The 17,975-nt window shown below is 59.8% G+C and overlaps 4 protein-coding genes across 4 annotated transcripts; all 4 read right to left on the bottom strand.

Moving 5' to 3' along the window:
* Positions 1-142: 142 nt before the first annotated feature.
* On the bottom strand, positions 143-2,797 carry LMJF_33_1190 (conserved hypothetical protein; the record flags this gene model as incomplete). Its single annotated transcript, XM_001685825.1, has 1 exon — positions 143-2,797. One exon carries the CDS (start codon positions 2,795-2,797, stop codon positions 143-145), a length of 2,655 nt encoding a protein of 884 aa, XP_001685877.1.
* Positions 2,798-4,163: 1,366 nt separating this feature from the next.
* On the bottom strand, positions 4,164-4,907 carry LMJF_33_1180 (putative 33 kDa inner dynein arm light chain,axonemal; the record flags this gene model as incomplete). Its single annotated transcript, XM_001685824.1, has 1 exon — positions 4,164-4,907. One exon carries the CDS (start codon positions 4,905-4,907, stop codon positions 4,164-4,166), a length of 744 nt encoding a protein of 247 aa, XP_001685876.1.
* A 1,623-nt stretch (positions 4,908-6,530) lies between these two features.
* LMJF_33_1170 (conserved hypothetical protein) lies at positions 6,531-10,847 on the bottom strand (the record flags this gene model as incomplete). The annotated part of the gene is made up of 1 exon (XM_001685823.1): positions 6,531-10,847. The coding sequence occupies one exon, from the start codon at positions 10,845-10,847 to the stop codon at positions 6,531-6,533; it is 4,317 nt and encodes a 1,438-aa protein (XP_001685875.1).
* A 2,063-nt stretch (positions 10,848-12,910) lies between these two features.
* Positions 12,911-13,354, bottom strand: LMJF_33_1160 (conserved hypothetical protein; the record flags this gene model as incomplete). Its single annotated transcript, XM_001685822.1, has 1 exon — positions 12,911-13,354. The coding sequence occupies one exon, from the start codon at positions 13,352-13,354 to the stop codon at positions 12,911-12,913; it is 444 nt and encodes a 147-aa protein (XP_001685874.1).
* Between the last annotated feature and the right edge of the window lie 4,621 nt (positions 13,355-17,975).

Here is a 17,975-nt window from a genome sequence, read left to right as displayed (position 1 = left end):
AAGACGCAGACACACGCAACGAAGGGAATGCGGAGAACAGAGCAGTGAAGGGCAAATGGGAAAGGAGGGTGTGAAAGCCGCAGCGCATCCACGCACCATGCCGGCTCCGCCCGACTCTCTCTCTCTCTCTCTCGCGCCAACCTCAAAGGTTTGACATCACCGCTGGGATAAGGGTTTGCGCGAGAGACTTGAGGGCCGCACCTGCCGACAGCGACGGCGTTACGGAGGAGGCGGGTACAACGTCGAACAGGAACTGCTGAACTTTCTCTGCATCCTGCGCTGACACAACGGTGCCGCCGCTGTGGCCCCGTGCTATGCCGTTGGGGAGAGTGTTGCCGGCGCTAGCCGCCGGGGACAGCGCCTTGCCATCGAGCCTCCGTTGTGCTTGAGGAAGATGCATTTGGTAAATGGAATTCACTGTTGCCTGCACGTGAGCTGATAAAGCACCAGTGGCCTTTCTACGCTCGAGCCAGCTCGAGCGCACAGACGCACTAGCGGCATCTCCGGCGTGCGGCACCTTGTCCCACAGGACTCGCAGCATTGCAGCTCGTGCGCTAACGGGCAGTTCCGGTGACAGCGGGAGGTACAGCAGTTCCTCGCTCAGCCGAGTTGCTTGGTCACATCCCGGAAAGACAACGGCATCCTCAAACGTGAGCGCCTCTTCCACGGTTGAATTCGGTGTGGTCGCCAAGGAATCCCATGCGCGCGGCCGCACCGCGGCCGCGTCGACTAGAGCTTCGTCCCGAAGAAGCTTGGCGACGGCTCGAGGGGAGGCGACGCGCACGAGGAGCGCTGTGGCGAAGGCCTCGACGCAGCAACTGCTGCGGCGTTCGCCACGCGCGGTTTCGCCATCGTCCGCCGCCGAGACAGTCACTACCCACGGCGGCAGTTGTGCGACAAAGGACCACAGAGAGAGATACGCCGCAGAGGTGCCGACGGCCGCGGCAGCGTCGCTTGCCACTCTAGGTGCGCCGCCAGCGGCAAAAGTTAGCGACATGAGCAACGACGACCATCGCAGTCGGATCCGGCGCTCCACTGCCCAGTTCGTGAGTGCTTCCTCCGGCGCCATGAGAGCCGCGGCCGCTGCTCTGGCAGGCGACGTGGTCTTCGCCACCGTGAGAGATCCCTTATCTCCTCGGTCGCTGCCGACGTCGACTGGTGAGGCAGCGTGGGGTTGTGGTTCGGCGAATAGCGAAACGGCGGCGAGGGGGGTCTTGATATAGGTGGTGCGTTGCTCGACTGGCGTGTTAGCGGAGACGTGGCGCGATGCGTCGCCGGGCGCGCTGTCGTTGTCGGTCGTGCTGACACCGCCTCTGCGGGGCGACAACAGCCGCCGTAGCTGCGCTTGCGCGCGTGGGGGCACCTTCGGAGACGTCTGCAGGGGAAAGCGGCGGAGCGCCGCCACGGCCTCCTGCGCCGTAACCGCGCCCGGATGCAGCATGCTCGCCTCGCGCCAGACGGCGGCGCAAAGTCGGCGCGCCCATGGACACCAGACCTTGGTGATGAACTCGCTGGCGCCGGAGGCCGCGCCGAGCGTCGCGCTGACAGCAGAGGATGGAAGCTTGCGCGGCGTCACCGCTGCGGCGGGGCGGGGGAAGTTGCGCGCCTTTGCCTGTCCGGCCGCGCCATCGACCGGCCTTTCCACCAGCCCTGGCTGACACTGACGCTTCATGTGCAGTAGAAGAGCGTTGTCGTCGCTGCACAGCTCCACGACCGCCCCGCCGTACATGCCGGCATCGTCGAAGGCGGTGAGGCGCACATCCGGCCGCACAGACGACGTGGCGCGCTGCACCTGGCGCGCACTCAGCCACTGCGGACGACGCTGCGGGTTCAACTCATGCACCGCATCCAACGGCAACGTTGGCAAACACAGCTCCACGACCTGCCATCCATGCATCTTGGCGAACACGCACGCCTTATCACCATTGCGAAAGCGGCGGCCACGAATGCTGGCGAGGACCAACACACCGAATGGTGACGCTGCGCTCGACACGGGTGGTAACGCCGACGATTCCGCTGTGCTTCGAGGCTCCTGCCGGATCCGGTCGCGCAAGTGACGCAGGTCCACGTCGTAGTGCTCTGCGTCAGCGCAGATGTCGTACCCAACGATTGCCGTGCCCTGGCGGCAAAAGAGGTCGCGTAATAAGGGGATAAGGTGCGTGGTCCACGGGGCTGTGAGTAGCCCAGGCACGAAAATGGTAACGTGCGAGGCTCTTGGACGCGCGTGCACATGGCGCAGGTAAGCCTTCAATGCAACGGGCGTAGTGGTGGAAAAGAACGCCGAACACATTCGCGGCGCACCGGCAGTCAGAGCAGGACGCGGGGCGCTGAGCAGCGCTGAGGGCAGTGATGGCGCTTCGGCGTCCACCACAGCGCCCAGGAGGAGACGAAGGTGTTCCTCTTCGTTAAAGAGACACGCAGTGGTGCCCGTCGTAAACGCGAGCGAGGCCGCCCGGTCCGCCTTCATCAGCTTCTCCGTGAGGGAGTAGGCGGTCACGGCATGCGATAGCGCTGCGATCAGCGTGGCGGATGACGAATTAAGCTTGACTCCTTCGAGGGCGCCACAGACTGCTGGGAAGGCGTCGGTGAGGAGGGGAAGAAGCACCCGCCTCACAAACATCAATACGGCAGCCCGCTGCACCTTTGCTACGGCCATGACGGGGATGACCAAAAGGACTCTGCGAAGCGCCACCTGCGCCGGCGGCGGAAGAGAGCTGATCAGGGCGGCGAACAGCATCGCTGCCCCTCCTCTCACACGCACCAGGGGATAGCGCGCGACACTGCCACTACCGGGCATATCTGAGCGAGACAACCGGTGAGGTAAGGGTGATAGAGGTTTGATAGGATCGGCTGATACTTTGGGAGGGAAGGAAGAAAGGAGGGTGGGAGAGGATTGTGGGGTGTAGACGCTTGCCTGCATAGCGCTGAACCCTTCCTCCCCTCTTTGTGATCTTCTAAGAGGTACCTGTGACCGCCCTTTTCACTCTTCTCCCTGCTGAGATCGCACCAAGGCTGAGAGGAGAAATTTGAGGCGGGCTACCTCGTGCACACCCCACCCCTATGCACCCACACGCGTAGAGCAATGGCAAGACTTGTCGACCGCACAGATGGTGCGGTCTTTTCAGCTCTGTGACGGGAATCGCGGCGAGCTCGTGACGGAAGCAGAAAAAGAGAACAGGGACGCAGAGGTGGGGCTCAGGGTGGGTGTGTGGGTGGTGGCGGGGATAGCAATAGACTTGCCGTCACACACGCTAGGAAGCTGCGGGAGGCGCTTGTGGATGCAAACGAGGGTTCTCGCTCGGCGAGTTCGCTTGGGCTGAATGACGATAGAACGCCATCGCCTCCCCAACGGCGGAGAGCAGGCAACTCCAGTAGTGTGCGCCGGTCGTGTTGCTCCCCCACTTTCTCGACTGCCACTCTCAACAAGAGTAAGAGGAATGCCACAACTGCACCTTGACGCAAGCATACTTGCACCACGGTGCACTGCCGCACCACTTCATCCCCGTGGAGAAACAAGTACCCGTAGCGTGAACAGGAGACGTTCACGAGTGGACACCCGTTTTCTTTGTTGGCTGATTTCGCTTTTAACGTTCTCGCTTCACTGTTTAAGCGCGCATCGCATGAGAGGAGACACTCCGTCACGCTGCGACTCTTCACTTTGGAGAGGCTCCGCAACGTGGACGCCGATCCCGCTCCTCCTCCTCCTCACAGACGTGTCCGCACAGCAAGCGGAGGAATGGAGAAAGGGGTGATGGTGGTGGTGGCGGTGGCAGGAATGGGTTGTTGCAAGATCGGCAGCATGTACATCAAGGGTAAATGGACGTGCACACGGACACATACGCTGAGGCAAGAACAAAGTTGCATCGCATCAACGGCAAAGGAACCCAACACCGCGACGACAACCACCAGCAACGCTAGCAAGACGCAACAACAAAAAAGACGACGTTCTATTCTACATCGCATGGAGAGAAAGGGAACAGGGGTACGGCCATATGTGTGTGTGGGGGGGGAGGGGGAGGGGGGAGTTTTAGGGTCAACGACTACCGAGTGCACTCGGCTCCTCTCTCCCCCGTATCGTGCGCACACACCGCGAATCGTTGGGCACATGCAAGTGAAAATAGAAGCAAACACACCAAACGAATCCCCGAGAGAAAGGGTTGAGTTCACGACGTCGCTGGCGCTGCCTCACTGCTACCCTCTACCTCAGCCGCGGCCGACTCTCGCTCCGTCTCCATCTTCAGTCGCAGGCTCAGCTGATGGTTCGCGTGCCGCAAGTACTTCACCTCATCCTGCTGCTGCTTGCGTCGCAGCTGCCGTTCCTCCTCGAAGCGCTGCTCCATTTCCTTCAGCGTCTCCAGCAACTCGTGCTTCTGTACCTCTAACGCCACCTTTTCCTGACGCAGGGCGGCGATGCGCTCTTTCAGGACGAGTGCGTCATGCTTGTCCTGCATCAGCTTACCGGCGGCAAACCGTTGGCCTTCGCGCAGCAAAGCAGCGTGGACCTGGAGGGCGTGTTCCGCTTCCTCTCGCACGCGGGCCAGCAGCAGACCCCGCGCCGGTTCCTCGACTGTAATCTGGCGCACAAGCTCTGAGAACAGGTCAACATAGAGTGCTCGCCGAATGGGGCACAGGCCCGTAGGCCGCGCGCGGCGCTCCTCGAGGCGCTTCTGCAGTGTAGCATGGAGCGCCACGACATCCTCGCGAAACGCAGGCGCTGCCGAGACTGTCTGAACAGAGACCAGCTGCTCCGCGTCCTCCTGGGCAGCTTCGCTGTCGCCACTTACGCCGCTCGGAGACACAGTACAGCTAGGAGGGACGGCGGCGGCGGACTGCTGCTGAATGGGGAAGAGAGTGTCAAGCAGTGCCCCGGTGTCCTGGATGTGCCGCATGAGGTGCGACATGTTCATCGACACTCCCTGAACACCGGCAGAAACCGCAGCCGCTGTGGCAATGGCTGGCGTAGGCGCGCGGGAAGCGGCTCCTCGGCTCGACACCGACCCAGCAGTCGGTGATGGAGGAGCGGAGCCGACACTGTGTCGCACGTCTGCCGCCAGGCGATGTCTAGAGTTGCCCGTCGCGGCGGCAGCGCCGGTGTAGGTGGCTGTTTCCTTGTAATTTGCACTGCCAGCGAGCACGCCTTTGGGCTTTCCACTGGCATGGAGCGTCTGCGCTTGCGCTAGCGGCCCAAGCGACACACCAGGCGTCGTCGGCACGGTGGCGTCGCGTGTCTGCCGGTACACGTGCGCCGTACGCTTGGCGTCGTGCAGCTTGCGCGCCGCGAAAGACAGTGCGGTGGCGCCGGCATTTGGTGGGTATGGAGAGTTGGTCGCTGCAGGGGTGGCAAGGACCGCCTCTGCGGTGGCCCGTCGAAGCGCATATAGGTCGATGGCGCCCAAGTCGCCGCGGGTGGTGCGCACCAGCACCGGTGGGTTCAACTGGAGGAGAGGCGCGGTACTATCTACCTGGTCCATGATGTACTTGCGACGGACTCTGCGCGTGTGTGTGTCGCTGTGAGTAAATCTGAGAGGGACTGCTGGTGCCTCCGGAGAGGAGGTCCCTTCGTAAAGTGTGAGACGTGCAGCCGAAAGTCAGCCGCCGAATGAGAGAGGTACGGCGTGAGGTAGGGAGAAGGGGTGGCGGCTGTTTTTCTGTTTTTGTTTTTTGTTTTGTGTGATGCCGCAGGCCTTCGTAATCGGCACCGGCGAACCGGAGGGGAGGGGTGGGACAGAGGTGAAGAAGGGAGAACGGATGTGCGCTGGAGCACACCTTTGGGGTTTGAAGCGTCGACGACTACGCCGACACAGACGTCGTCGCTATCGTTGCAGTGAGCACCGTCAAAGCGACGCATCATTTTCTTGTCTTCTCGCGCGCCGTCGTGCGTTCGACTGCGTGGTAGTGCCCCAGTTTGCCTTTGGCTGTACTTCATCCGATGCGGATACATGAGAAGATGCCATTGTAGTGATCACAGCTGCCCCTTTCCCGCCTTGTCTCCCCTCCGGCTCGCTGAAGCCGAGAATGGTACAGGTGGGAGCGTCGGACGAGGCGGTACTGAAAGGAAAGCACAGAAACATGAGAAACAAGTACGTGAAGGGTCTTTTATTGTACATCAGATGAGATTTCCTGTGTGCATAAGCTGCGGAGGAAGAGCACCGTGGGGAGGGTGGCCACGGTGGGGTGGACACACGCGACGGGCGAGGACGGACGCAACGGTTATGCACACACAAACGCGCCACTCGGGGGAGGCGTGCATGGGATAGAACGGGCCGCCGTACCAGCAGCACGCACGCACGCACCTGTGTGCGCCGGGAAGAAAGCGGGAGACCCGGAGAGAATGTCGGGGAGTAGATGGGTCGCCAAGTAGGAGGGGGGCCCCAGCGGTGCAGAGCGCGCGAACGCGGACACCGCCTTTTGTGTCCTTTCCTCTGCGCCCCTGTCCCATCCCGAGGGGAGCTTGGGCAGTGGTGGAGCGCAGGGGCTAGAACATGCCATCCAGCGGCGTGCCCCCTTCTCTTCGGCCAGCATTTCCTGTCTCACGAGTTCGTCGCGGCGCTGCCGAAGCGACGGGCGCCGAAATGCAGCCGCGGGTCAGACCGCGTCACCTGCTTGTTCTTGCATGCCACAAAGCGAAGGACGTCCATCTCGGCCGGATTAAATAACTTCTCCGCACACGACTGCAGCGTTGCGCTACCGTTCCGGTAGGTGTCTCGCAGCGATGCGGCGCCTAGGCCTAGCAGAATTTTCACTGCTGGCAGGTCCGCCCGCTGCAGCGCCTCTTCGATGGCGGGTGTCTCTGGGCCATCCAGTGGACACGCCTGCACAGACGTGATGCCGTTCTCGAACATGACCCTCAAAGCCGCCGTGTGAAAGCGGCGAGCGCCGCCAGCCGCACCAACGGCGACCCCCGCCGCGTCTCCGCTGTGGTGAGCATTCGCACCAAAAAGCAACGTGTGCAGCGTCTCAGCGGTCATGTAGGTATGCGAGGAAACCGCGAAGGACTGCCAGAGCGCGTTGACGCGCGCCTTCGACTCGAGGACATCCGCACTGTAGGCGTTGGGGTAAGCCAGCGTGAGAGGCAGTGAGTCCGAGGTGGGGGAGAGGTCGGCCTCCCCACGCTCCTCCGCCCGGATGGCGTGGAGCACTTCAGTGCTGATTAAGGGATGCCTTTGGGGCTGTGCGGCGGCCGCCGGCGAGGATGCAGCATCATAGTTTGTCTTGCCAGAGGCACGCAGCGAGGCACCAGCGGACGGGGTGCGGCTTTCCGTTCCCAACGCGCTCGTCGACCCGTCACCGCCGCCGCCGTCGGCTTTGCTGTCCGCTGCTGCTTCCGCGTCGAGGCGGGCGAGGATGGCGTCGTAGGTGCTGCTGTGAGAGTCGATCAGCTCGAAAAGCTCTGGCAGCTGCGCACGCATCTTCACAACCGCAGCTTCGCTGTACTGACCCTTGCGCAGGCGCCACCGAATCTCATTCCACGTATAATAAGCAAACAGCTGCACCGTGGCCACTTTCTTGGCGCGGTTGCCGTTGCGGTCGGTCCTGCAGTTGCACGACCACGCCTGGACTAGATCAGACAGAGGGCAATATCCGGTGCTCCCGAACAGCTCAAACGGCGGTACGTGTGCAAAGACACGCTGCCGCGTCGCACCACGGCAGAAGTCAACAGCGCAGAGCAGAAGCAGTTTGGTGGTCCCGGCGCGGGTGCGGTCTTGCGGGCGCCGCACAAACCGCATCGACTTCACCTCTAGCAGGTGCGAGAAGAGTGCGGTGTGGGCGTCGACGTCGTCGCTCGGTGCTTCTTTCACATTCTCTTCTCCTGCCGCGCAGGCGTTCTCCTCAACAACAGAGGTGAATCGGTCGTCGAAGTCGAGGATCGTCGCGGTAAGCGAGGGCAGAGGTGCTGGTGTCGTCGTGAGGGCCAACAGGAGCAGGACGAGGTCGCTCTGATACAGCCGCTGATGACGTACGGCGGCAGCGTGTGCGGATCCCACTGCCACAGGCGCAGTCGACGCTTCGCGAGCAGCGGCAGGGGTGCGACCGGCGAGACCGACAAAAGCAGCGGTCACGAGAGGGTCCTGGTGAAGATGCCCGCTCTCAAGTTGCTCTGCGACGTAGGTCCGCGCCACGCTCTCCTGAAGTGTGTACTGCGACGGGGCTAGTGGCACGCGGCGCGCGTCCACGGCGCTCATGCGATCGAGGCGCCTCTGCAGTTCCAGCAGCACACGCTGAAGAAGCGGCGCAAACACCACCGTTGGGTGCCACTTGCGCAAGCGGAGCCTCCGCGAACGGGCGTCGCGGTCGTTCATGTTCTCGACGCGCTGCAGGAGGAGCTCGGTGACATCGTTGACCGTCATCTCGTTCAGCTCCTCATCGGTGACGCCCTCGTCCTCTGCCTCCTCGTCGGACATTTCCGCCGAGCCGGCATTGTTGTCGGCACTGTCATCCGCGACGTGCCCGTCGGCTGCTGCGGCGACACCCCACTTCTGAATCAGCTTCGGGGGCAACCGCATCCACCACCACAGCGCCAGGCGCAAGAGACTGAGGTGATGGAAGATCGCCAGCTCTACTGGCCGCGTAGGGAGCAGGCCGGCATCTAACAGAGCGTTCAACACCAGGCGGCCGTAGTGGCCAGGGTCAGCGATGCTGTCCAGTGCGGTGCCCCACCGGTGTGGGGAGCACAGCTCTGCCGCCCTCATCGCGCTTCCGGATACCGAAACCTTGCCACTATCGCTGTCCCCGTCATCGTCGTCTTCCGGGTGCTGCCCCGGCGGCGCTCTCCAGAGACGCACCTCATCGACCCCGGCAGCATTGACGACGTCGGCGAAGGCGGGCAGCGCGTAGAGGGGGTTCACATCGATCCACAAATTGCCGAGTGCGTAGGGAATTCGAAGTGCATCCTGCTGCAGGACACGTTGCCGGGCGCGGCAGATGGTCGCCAAAATGGGGAGAGCAACTGTCATGTCCACAGACAGCCAGGCGTGGTCAAAGGTTCGCAGCACAGCGTGAGGGGAGACACTTCGCAGAGACGCTGCAGCGGCCGCGTTGTTGTCCACGTCGTGGTCCTCTGCCTCATCAGAGTCGTCCTCATTGCGCGGCTCTGCCTGAAGAGGCTGCAGGAGACAATACCGCAACGCAGCAGGGGAGAAGAGCGCTGCCAGAATGACGGGGCTAACGGGGACTATGGTGTCCAGTGCGTACCGTGGGACATGACAGCTGTCCTTCACTTTTTCCTCGCCCTCTTCTTCTTCGCTCTCTGCCTCGCTCGCGGTCTCCTCGTCACTGCCGAGGCCAGTGCCGTCCCCCGTCTCGGCCTCCGGCTGGCCCCCTTCGTGGCTCATCTGCTCTGCTCGTCGGCGCCGACAGGCCTCCATCACGAAGAGCGGGTGCGTGTCCAGAAGGTGCCACTCCTCACTAGCCTCGTCGAACACGATGTAAAACTCGTACTCGGCGAACGGGAAATACGGTAGTGCGGCGACAGGTGGTGGGGCTGTGGTAATGCTCTGCATCGCGCGTGAGCAGCTGGAGCTATCCTGCGATGCCAGGTCGGGCTGCTGGTTCGGCGACTCCTTGTCCGAGTGGCGCTGCTCTTCGTCGGCCTCACACTCGTTGAAGGCGCCGAGCAAGCTCTTCGACGTGCACCGTGCGGGTGCCGGACTTTCCCGATTCGCGCTGTCGGTGCTCTTCTCCTCACTGCCCGCGCTAGCAAAGGCGTCGGAGGCGAGGGAAAAGTCTGCCTTCTCGGAATCCTCGGCGTCCTCGTCATCCCTTGCTGCCTTGGTATCTGGTGTGGCGGTGCAAAGTTGCCCAGCCGCGTCGAGCTGCAGCTGGTCGGATGGGTGCGGGTCTGGGGCAATGATCCAGCCGTACATGATTTGAAGAACGCGCTGAAATGCGTGAATGTCGTTGGATAGAAGAGCTGGAAGCCAGTACGGCGGAGGTTTCTGCACGGCCGTCCACGGCCACACCACCGTTTCGAGTGGGTGGGTGCTGTTGTCTTCTTCTGCCTCCCCACTGCCGTCGCTCCCTTCCCCTTCCCCATCTGCTGCGTCGCCGTGGGGTGACTGAAGCGCCCGCTTGTCGCGTGCACGTTCGGACAACAGGAAGCGCTGCAGGGATTTTTGGTCAGAATGAAGGTGCCGAAGGATGAGGCGACGCCGCAGTGCCGCCAGGGGCGCCGCGTAGTCGGTCTCGTAGTGGTGATGGTCTGCGCAGCAGCCTTGCAATGTCGCCGCGGCACTGCTCACTTCATCTTCTGCTTCATCGTCGGCATCGTCGGCATCGTCGGCGCCACCTCTCCCTGCTGCCGCCGCCCGCGGAGTGAGTGGCGAGACAGCGCCCTTCTCGTCTTCCCCATTGCTGTCGCTGCGCTTGGTATGTGCACCGCGTTCCAGAGGTCGACCAATCATGCCACGTGTCAGGCACACGTGCACGCGCGTCGGTTCACACACCGCCCCCGCTGACGCTTTCCGAGGCAGCATTAGGCTGATCGTCTTCGGGAGCGGTTTTGGCGTGGGTGCGTCGTCGAGGGCGTCGTAGTCCTCCTCTTCGTCCTCTTCCACCACTTCCTTGTCGGAGGGGTGTAAGGAACGCGTCTTCAGCTCCTCCGCGGAGTCGGACGCGGATTCCTCGTCGTCCCCCTCGAAATCATCGCTCGCATCGCGCTCACGATCAGAGGCGACGCCACTCTCTTCGTAGTCTTCGGGCGACATGGCGCGAACAGAATCTAGTCGATCCGTCCGCGCGATGTAGGCACGTGGATGGTGCTGTGCGACGTGGTGTACAGCGCTGAGTAGCCGTCCTGTACAGAGCGAGAGAAGGACAGGCGAGAGGAAGGGGTGAGAGAGGTGTAGCATCCAGCACATCAGGGTTGCATGGCGTAGAGAGACAGCGAGAAGCAGCGGAGAGAGGAATCCGAGCGCAACCCCTCTGCTCTCGAGCAGGGGTAGATGAGGTTGACAGAGGGTGTGAGGGGTGGGGCTCGCCGCCGGCGCAGAGTGACCGACGAGTACGACACGGCACTTTTCGTAACATTCCCATGCCGCATGTGTGGAGCAGGGAACGGGGAGAGCAGACACGCTCCACGCCGCCCATCCGTCGCGTAGTGTGCGTGGTCTTCTGTTTTCTCGTTCTGTGTGGTGCTCAACGTACAAAGCTGAGAGGGAAGAGAGGGGGTTGCGTGCTCCGTGCGTGAGGGCGGGGGAGCAGACGCGGCATTCCGACTCCTCTTCGCCGCTCTATGTACCTTTCCTCTGTCCTAGAAGATGCGCATCCGATCGGCGAACACACGCACGCGCACGCAGAGACACAAATGACGATGAGATAACGTCCTTTCTAAATAATTTCTTAACTTGTCGCCCCACCACGAGATCACGCCGGCAAACGCATGCGCACGCACAACCACAGCTCATCCACCTCTGTCGCACTGCAGCTACATCCCCCGTCGTCTCGGGCGAGCCATCCTGCCGTTGCATCGGGGCCATGCGCCAAACGGGCTCTTCTCATCCCTTCCTCGCGCGCGTGCTCCATGATCAGCCCCACACGGAGACTCATATGGGCTGCACGCATCGACCCAACGCGGGCCGCGGCCAGGGTGCTGCTCGAGGGTACAAGCGGCGGCGTCGGCCGTGCGGGTGGTGGACGGGAGGGGGGGGCACTAGCATGCCGGATGGGCTCAGAGAGGAAGTTGGCCGGCCTCAGGTCAGGGCCTTCTGAGGCCCTGCCCGTGTGCCTTGCTTCGCCCTCTCAGTCGCTTCAAGCCGCGGCACGCCAGCATATGGTGTGGAGACTCTTCACATGGGAGTCTGGAGGACCCGGTGGTGCAACTCGAGGGTGCTCTCGTCATGCTGCCGGCATCTGCGCCTCATCGGTCCACCCGGTCGGATGCAGCAGGTGCCGCACTGTTTTGCATGCGTGCGCTGTGGGGTGGTGGGGACGAAACGCCTCTTCCACTACGCGCTGGGTCGTCGGCATGATGCGCAGTGAGCTGATACACGCATGATCATGACCGCACGTCTCTCCCGCACCGTGTCAGCACAGAGCTGTCCGCTGGCACCAAGGGTCCGCACCCGTACCCGAAGACAGGATGCAGGCTCCTGGGCTCCCCACGGAGTGTGTGTGTGTGAGGGGGGGGGCACTGGACCCTGATACCGCGGTGCGATGGCTGGCACCATCATGGGAAGAGATCCCTACACGTCAACAGAAGAGGTACCTCTTAAACGTTCATGCTAGGGGGAGGAGAGCCGACCAAACAAACCCCACGACACGAATCAGAAACGCTGATAACAGACGACAGCCAAATGAAAACAGTGAATGTATACATATATATATATATATACATATATATATATATACATATACATACATGTGTATAGGTATCTATATCTATATAGATATAGATAGATAACAACGACTGGGCACACACGAGCTGGAAGGGCTTGTTTTCTGCCAGAACATACAAAAAGGCCACGGAAAGGACGGCGGTGCCGTGTGTTTCCTCAGAAAAAACAAAGAGATGAACGCCATTCCCATCTCTCCAGATCCGCCCGAAATCGCATCACGCGCATTTTCTCAGCTTGGGTCTACCCCGGATTGCACGGCACGTCCCATGGATACACGAGGCACTGACTCGGCTGCCCAGAGAGGATAAGGACGGAAACTCCCCTTCTTTTACGTCCACGACACACATACACTAGCCGGGCAGGGCAGCTGTGACCCCAGTCCGACATTCCGCATGGCCTGGAAACAGCAACGACACGCCCCGCGGACGAGATACCGTTCACGCTTTCTGAAAATAGACCAGAGCGAAAGGTGAGACCAGCGCTTCGCGCGGCTTCGTCGCGCCCAAACCGGGTGCAGACACTTGAACAGGGACACAGATTTACATGCTCAGAGACATGCCTGCCCTCCGCGCAGCATGTCAAATCTCGATAAACATAACCTCCATCCCGAGAAGAATGCAGCTAAGAATGCCGTAGCGCATGATGGTCAGTAGCTGCTGGTCCTGCACGTAGTCCTTCGCCGTAATATCCAGCGAGTAGTTTACATGCTTGGAGCATATCACAATGACGTTGTAAGCAAGCACGATCGTCATGGCAGTGCCGATCGGACTATAGAGGATGGTGGAGAGAGACGCGCAGGCGCCGATCTGAGTGCAGTGGGTTATGAAGTTTGGGATAACCGTGGATCCGAGGTATTGACGCTTGGAGACGGTGAGGGCACCACTCTGTCCGCGGTTGGTGGCCGCTGATGCCGCCGATAGACGAGTAGAGACACGCAGATTCGCCGCAGCGCCGCCGAGAAGAGCAGCACGGTGGCATCCCAGGCGATTCTGAGACAACAGAAGCGAGCGACCGGCGAACATCGTTGATGCGCTGAACACGTACGGTTTAGCGGAGGGGAGTGGAGGTGCGTGTGTGTGTGTGTGAGTGTGAGAGTGCGGCAGGGATGCAAAAATAAAGGGCGTACGCAGCCTTCGAAAGACAAAAAACACGGTCAAAATGCAGAGCTTGCAGTGAACAGAGCCAGAGGTTTCTCTGATTCGGCAACGAGCGCAAAAAGAAAACGTATACGAACGCGTTTGCGGATGCGAGTGAGCGTGGGCGCGGAAACCGCAGCGCGACAATTAGGCGAAGGAGGAGGAGGAGGAGAGCGAAAGGATGATTTCAGTTGGTGAGGGCGGAGATGCCGCCGCGCAACAGAGCACATGTTGTGCTCATCCATTCAGCAGGGAAGTGCGTGGAGGGGGTGGGGTGGGGTGGGGGGGGGGGAAGGGGGCTTTTCCTACCCATATGCACGGCGTCTTTTGGAGCTTGGTGGTCGCTGCGCTGTGTGCGGAGGAGCAGACGCTCATGAGCCCGCTCGCTTCTGTTCCGTCGCATGTCTTACGTTGGAAAGCCGTACGCGAATCTGACACCATGAAGGAAGCAACGAACAACTAAGTACGTGGGCACACATCAATTCATTGAGACAGCGGCTTTTGCCGCCGCGGTGACATTGGCCTCCCTTGAATAGCACCGAAAACAAAAACAAAACAGACTGGTTTCCGCTTCACATTGTCTTGAGGATCGAACAGCTCCAGGGAAGGGTGGTGTGTATATGTGCGGGAGGAGGAGGGTGGGGGACGCACACACACACACGTGAAAAAGAAAAGGAATCGTATACTGATGGTATTTTTTTTCTGTTGTTGTCCTTCGTCGAATTTATTCCGGAAATCACACAAGAGGTGGTGTAGACGTAGTCGAGTGGTGTGTGTGTGTGTGGGAGTGGGGGGGGGCAGGAGGACAAGTGAAGTGAGTGGGTGGGCGTATTGGAGAAACAAAAGGGGGAAAAAAGAATAATGACAGCAAGCACAGAGGGACGCAAAACCCAAAAAAAAACTTTCAAGTGAAACCAACCAACCAACCAAACAAACAACAATAGGAGAAGAGAACACTAAAGAAGGAAAAGGAACACACGAAAACACACACACACACACACGCAGATAGATAGATGGGGAGAGAGTGAGAGTGCCGAAGAAGAGATGGAGACGCAGAGAAGAACCCCAACAACCCACAAACACAAGAGAAGAAAGAGAGCTAACAAAGCCTCTTCCCTCCCCCAAACAGGGGGAAAAAGGAGTAGAAAAAGATCCGACAACGGCGTACAAGAGTGTAGGCATACAAGCGTATGTGTGTGTGAGAGCGCAGTTATATCCATGCTCTACTTCATTATAAGCAGCCAAAGTGCTGCCTGCTCGAGAGAGCGGGAAACAACGAATCAAACGAAGGAACAACGCACACTCTTGAGAAGCACCTGTTGCCGCAGAGGAGAGAAACAGCAACAGAAAAATAAAAACGGGAGAGCAAGAGCACGTCACGAACAAGAGAAATCGAACAGGCCTCGCAGAAGAAGAAGCGTTGAGACTTGCCCACATGCAGCCGGGATGGGTGGGGAGCGAAACGAAAAACGGAGGCTTTGCGCGGCCTGCGCTGAATTGCTCACAAACACGGAGAAGCAGGTTTACGTTTGACATCCGCTTGGGATTAGGAGCGTATAGAATGGCGTCTGATTAAGCAAGAGGAAGAAAGCGAGCATGTGCCGGCGCACAGGTCATCGGCCCGCGGTGGCGACGGCAATCGCGTGTGTGTGGGGTGGGTAAGTGCGAGCAGGCAAAGGTGCTGCGCTTCGGCCCCCGTTTTTATTCTTATCGTTGTTTGTTTTCCATGACGATGGACATGCCTGTGCCAACGTCGTCCTTTTTTGCCGTCCTCGGGTTGTGCTCTTGGCGTACGCACCGAAGTTGTCGTAGGGTGCGCGGTGCGGATCTTTCCCCTCTGCTCCCTTCAGCCTCCTTTCTTGTTCTCTGTTTTGTTTCGTTGCCGCTGCGCCCCCGATGACGAGGAGAAGAGAGGGGGGCACCTCGAGCCGTGATATCTCAAGTGTTCCAGCACACCCACCTTGTGTGGGAGGAAGCCGGTCCGCACTGCCGTCCCTGAAAAATGCCGAACCACCTCTGGTGACGACAGGATCAAGTGCCTAGGACGTGGGGAGGTTAGAGCGATGCATCGCTTCTGATGTCGGAGGTGGGGCCCTGGATGGCGCTGCGTCAGAGAGACCCGCGACAGTGCACACGCTTGCGCCATCCACATGATGGGCAGAGTGTCAGCGCGACCCAAACGCACCTAAGCATTCTCTCACTTCCTACTGGTGTGGGGCGCCTGAGCCACCCCGAGGGATGTGCCAGGGGTGGCGACCGGCATGATGGAAGGAGCGGCTGTGAGGCGACCTGCGAGGCGGGTGGTGGTGGGTAGGGTTTGATGCCGAGCCCTGCTTGTATAACTGAGCATGTACTACTGCAGAGCGCGTGTCTACGGCGGCTTCGCGCCACACGATGGGGCCTCGTGACGGGCCATGGGTTAGCGTGGTGTTTGACTCCTGTTGTACGGCACGGAGACGGGCACCGTGGAAACACGCGGAAAAAAAAGTATGCCTCGTTTCTACCGTTGACACCTCTCACTCCATCACGCAGGCTCGCCTGCGTGCAGCGATGTCTCTTGCACTCTTCTATCCACGCCAGGCGTTTTGTCTGTGCATTGCCGTAATCGTGTGACATTGCCATGTACCTGCTTCGCCCCTCTCGGACGCCCTGCTCTCCGTTACGGTGCCCACTGCACCATCAAGATCAACGGGCCAAAGGAAAGAGGGGTGCGGGCCGGAAAGAGATTCAACGCAACGATCGCGGCGATCGGATGTACCGGCGACGAGCCTCTCCGTCGCCACTCGCATCGTACTTCTTTTATTATTATTTTTTTTTGTCGTCCTCTCGTGCTTGGCATGAAATGCGGTTCTTTCGGGCCTCTGATGCACGCCACTCTCTCTGCGTGTGTGTGTGTGCCCGTCTGCGTTTCGCTATCACAAACGACCGTTCCCCCTCTTGTGGGATTCGTACGCGTACACGCAAAGGCGCACGGCACCGGCAGCGGCGCGGGGGGGGGGTGAACCAGCGCAACAAGAGAGGGAGAACGAGCCAGGTCTGCTGGCGAGCAAAAAAACCAAAAAAAAAAACAAAAAGGGAGGGGGAGGGCGGCGCATCATCCAAAAAGCAAACAGAAAAGGAAACAGCTAGAACAAAACAACAACCACAAAACAACAACAAAAAACAGCACGGCACCGCGCAGACACACGCACACAACGTGCAGGGAGAGAGGGAGGGAGGAAGAGAGGCAGACATACAGGCAAGCAGAACAGCACCCACGCGCACCCCCCAAAAAAAAAAGAACGCGTGAAAAGGGGAACCCAACAACAAAAAACACACAAAAAAGGGCATCCGTATAAAAGGGGGAGGAAGGGAGGTGAGGAAGGTCACGGGAGGATGCAAACACATACACATACACACACACACACACCGCATAGGTAATTTCGACGACAAGAGAGAGAGAGGAAAGAACGAAAGGGGCAACATGAAGAGCGCTCGAGGAAAGAGAAACGGGTGAAGGTATAGTGACACAACTGCGACAGAGAAGAGACGGCTGACGGATTTTTGGTCGTTGTGGGCTAATAACGCACGCGGAGTCGCAAGACCAGCGTTGTAGAGAAGAAAAATGCACAGGCAGAACACCCCCCCTCTCCACACACACCCACCCCCCACCCCCCCACACACACATGTAGAAACCAAGAGATCACGCTCGTGTTAATTTTGTTTTTGCTATGTCTTTTTCTCTACTCTCTTCTACCTCGTTTTCTTTGTGTTGCGTTGCGTAGGTATGGTAGTCGGTCATCGCGAGAGGGGAGGGGGCTGTGTGTGTGAGTTGTTGTCTGTTCGTATAGTAGACATCGCGATAAGGGAGAAGTAAATACTTGTGTATTGGTGGCGCCTATCTGTGCTTGTGTTTGCGCCGAGGGAGGCGAGGCGAGACGGCCGTGGTGGCGATGATGGTGGTAGCAGTGCGGAGGTGAAAAAAAGGGCGGATGAGGAGGAGAGGGAGGGAGAGGCCGAACCGACGCGCCTTCGCAAGCAGCAGAGTCACGCCAGCGTCTCTCTTCCCCTCCACTTCCTTCCATTGCGCACAACACGGCTTGCGTACACGTTTCTTTGCGCCTTGTCCCTCGCTTCACCACCACTTCTCCACCCTCGTCTCTCTGTCCCCGCATCCTCAACCTCCACGCGCACCAAGCACATTGAGGCAGCAACGTTACACATTTACATGTACGCCCCCGCCGGCCGTGCTGCTGGACAACAGAGGAGGTGATACAAGGGCAACAACACCCACTGTAATAATCGTCATGACCAGCAGGAGAGTCTTCGTCGTGTTCCGACACGGACACGCAAAATCAACCAGAAACAGACAGACGAAAAGAAATACTTTCCTTGTTCCGTCAGTCGCTATCTGTTGGTTCAATCGTTTTTGCTTCTCAGCTCTGACGGTGCACGCGCGTATGGGTGCGAGCGTGCGTACGAGGCTGAGAGACGTGCCTGCATTTCTCAGCGTCCGGCAGTGTTTACC

This window comes from Leishmania major, chromosome 33, assembly GCF_000002725.2.
Source record: "Leishmania major strain Friedlin complete genome, chromosome 33".
In the NCBI taxonomy this organism is placed as follows: domain Eukaryota; phylum Euglenozoa; class Kinetoplastea; order Trypanosomatida; family Trypanosomatidae; genus Leishmania; species Leishmania major.
This window is presented reverse-complemented; position numbering and strand designations above follow the sequence as displayed.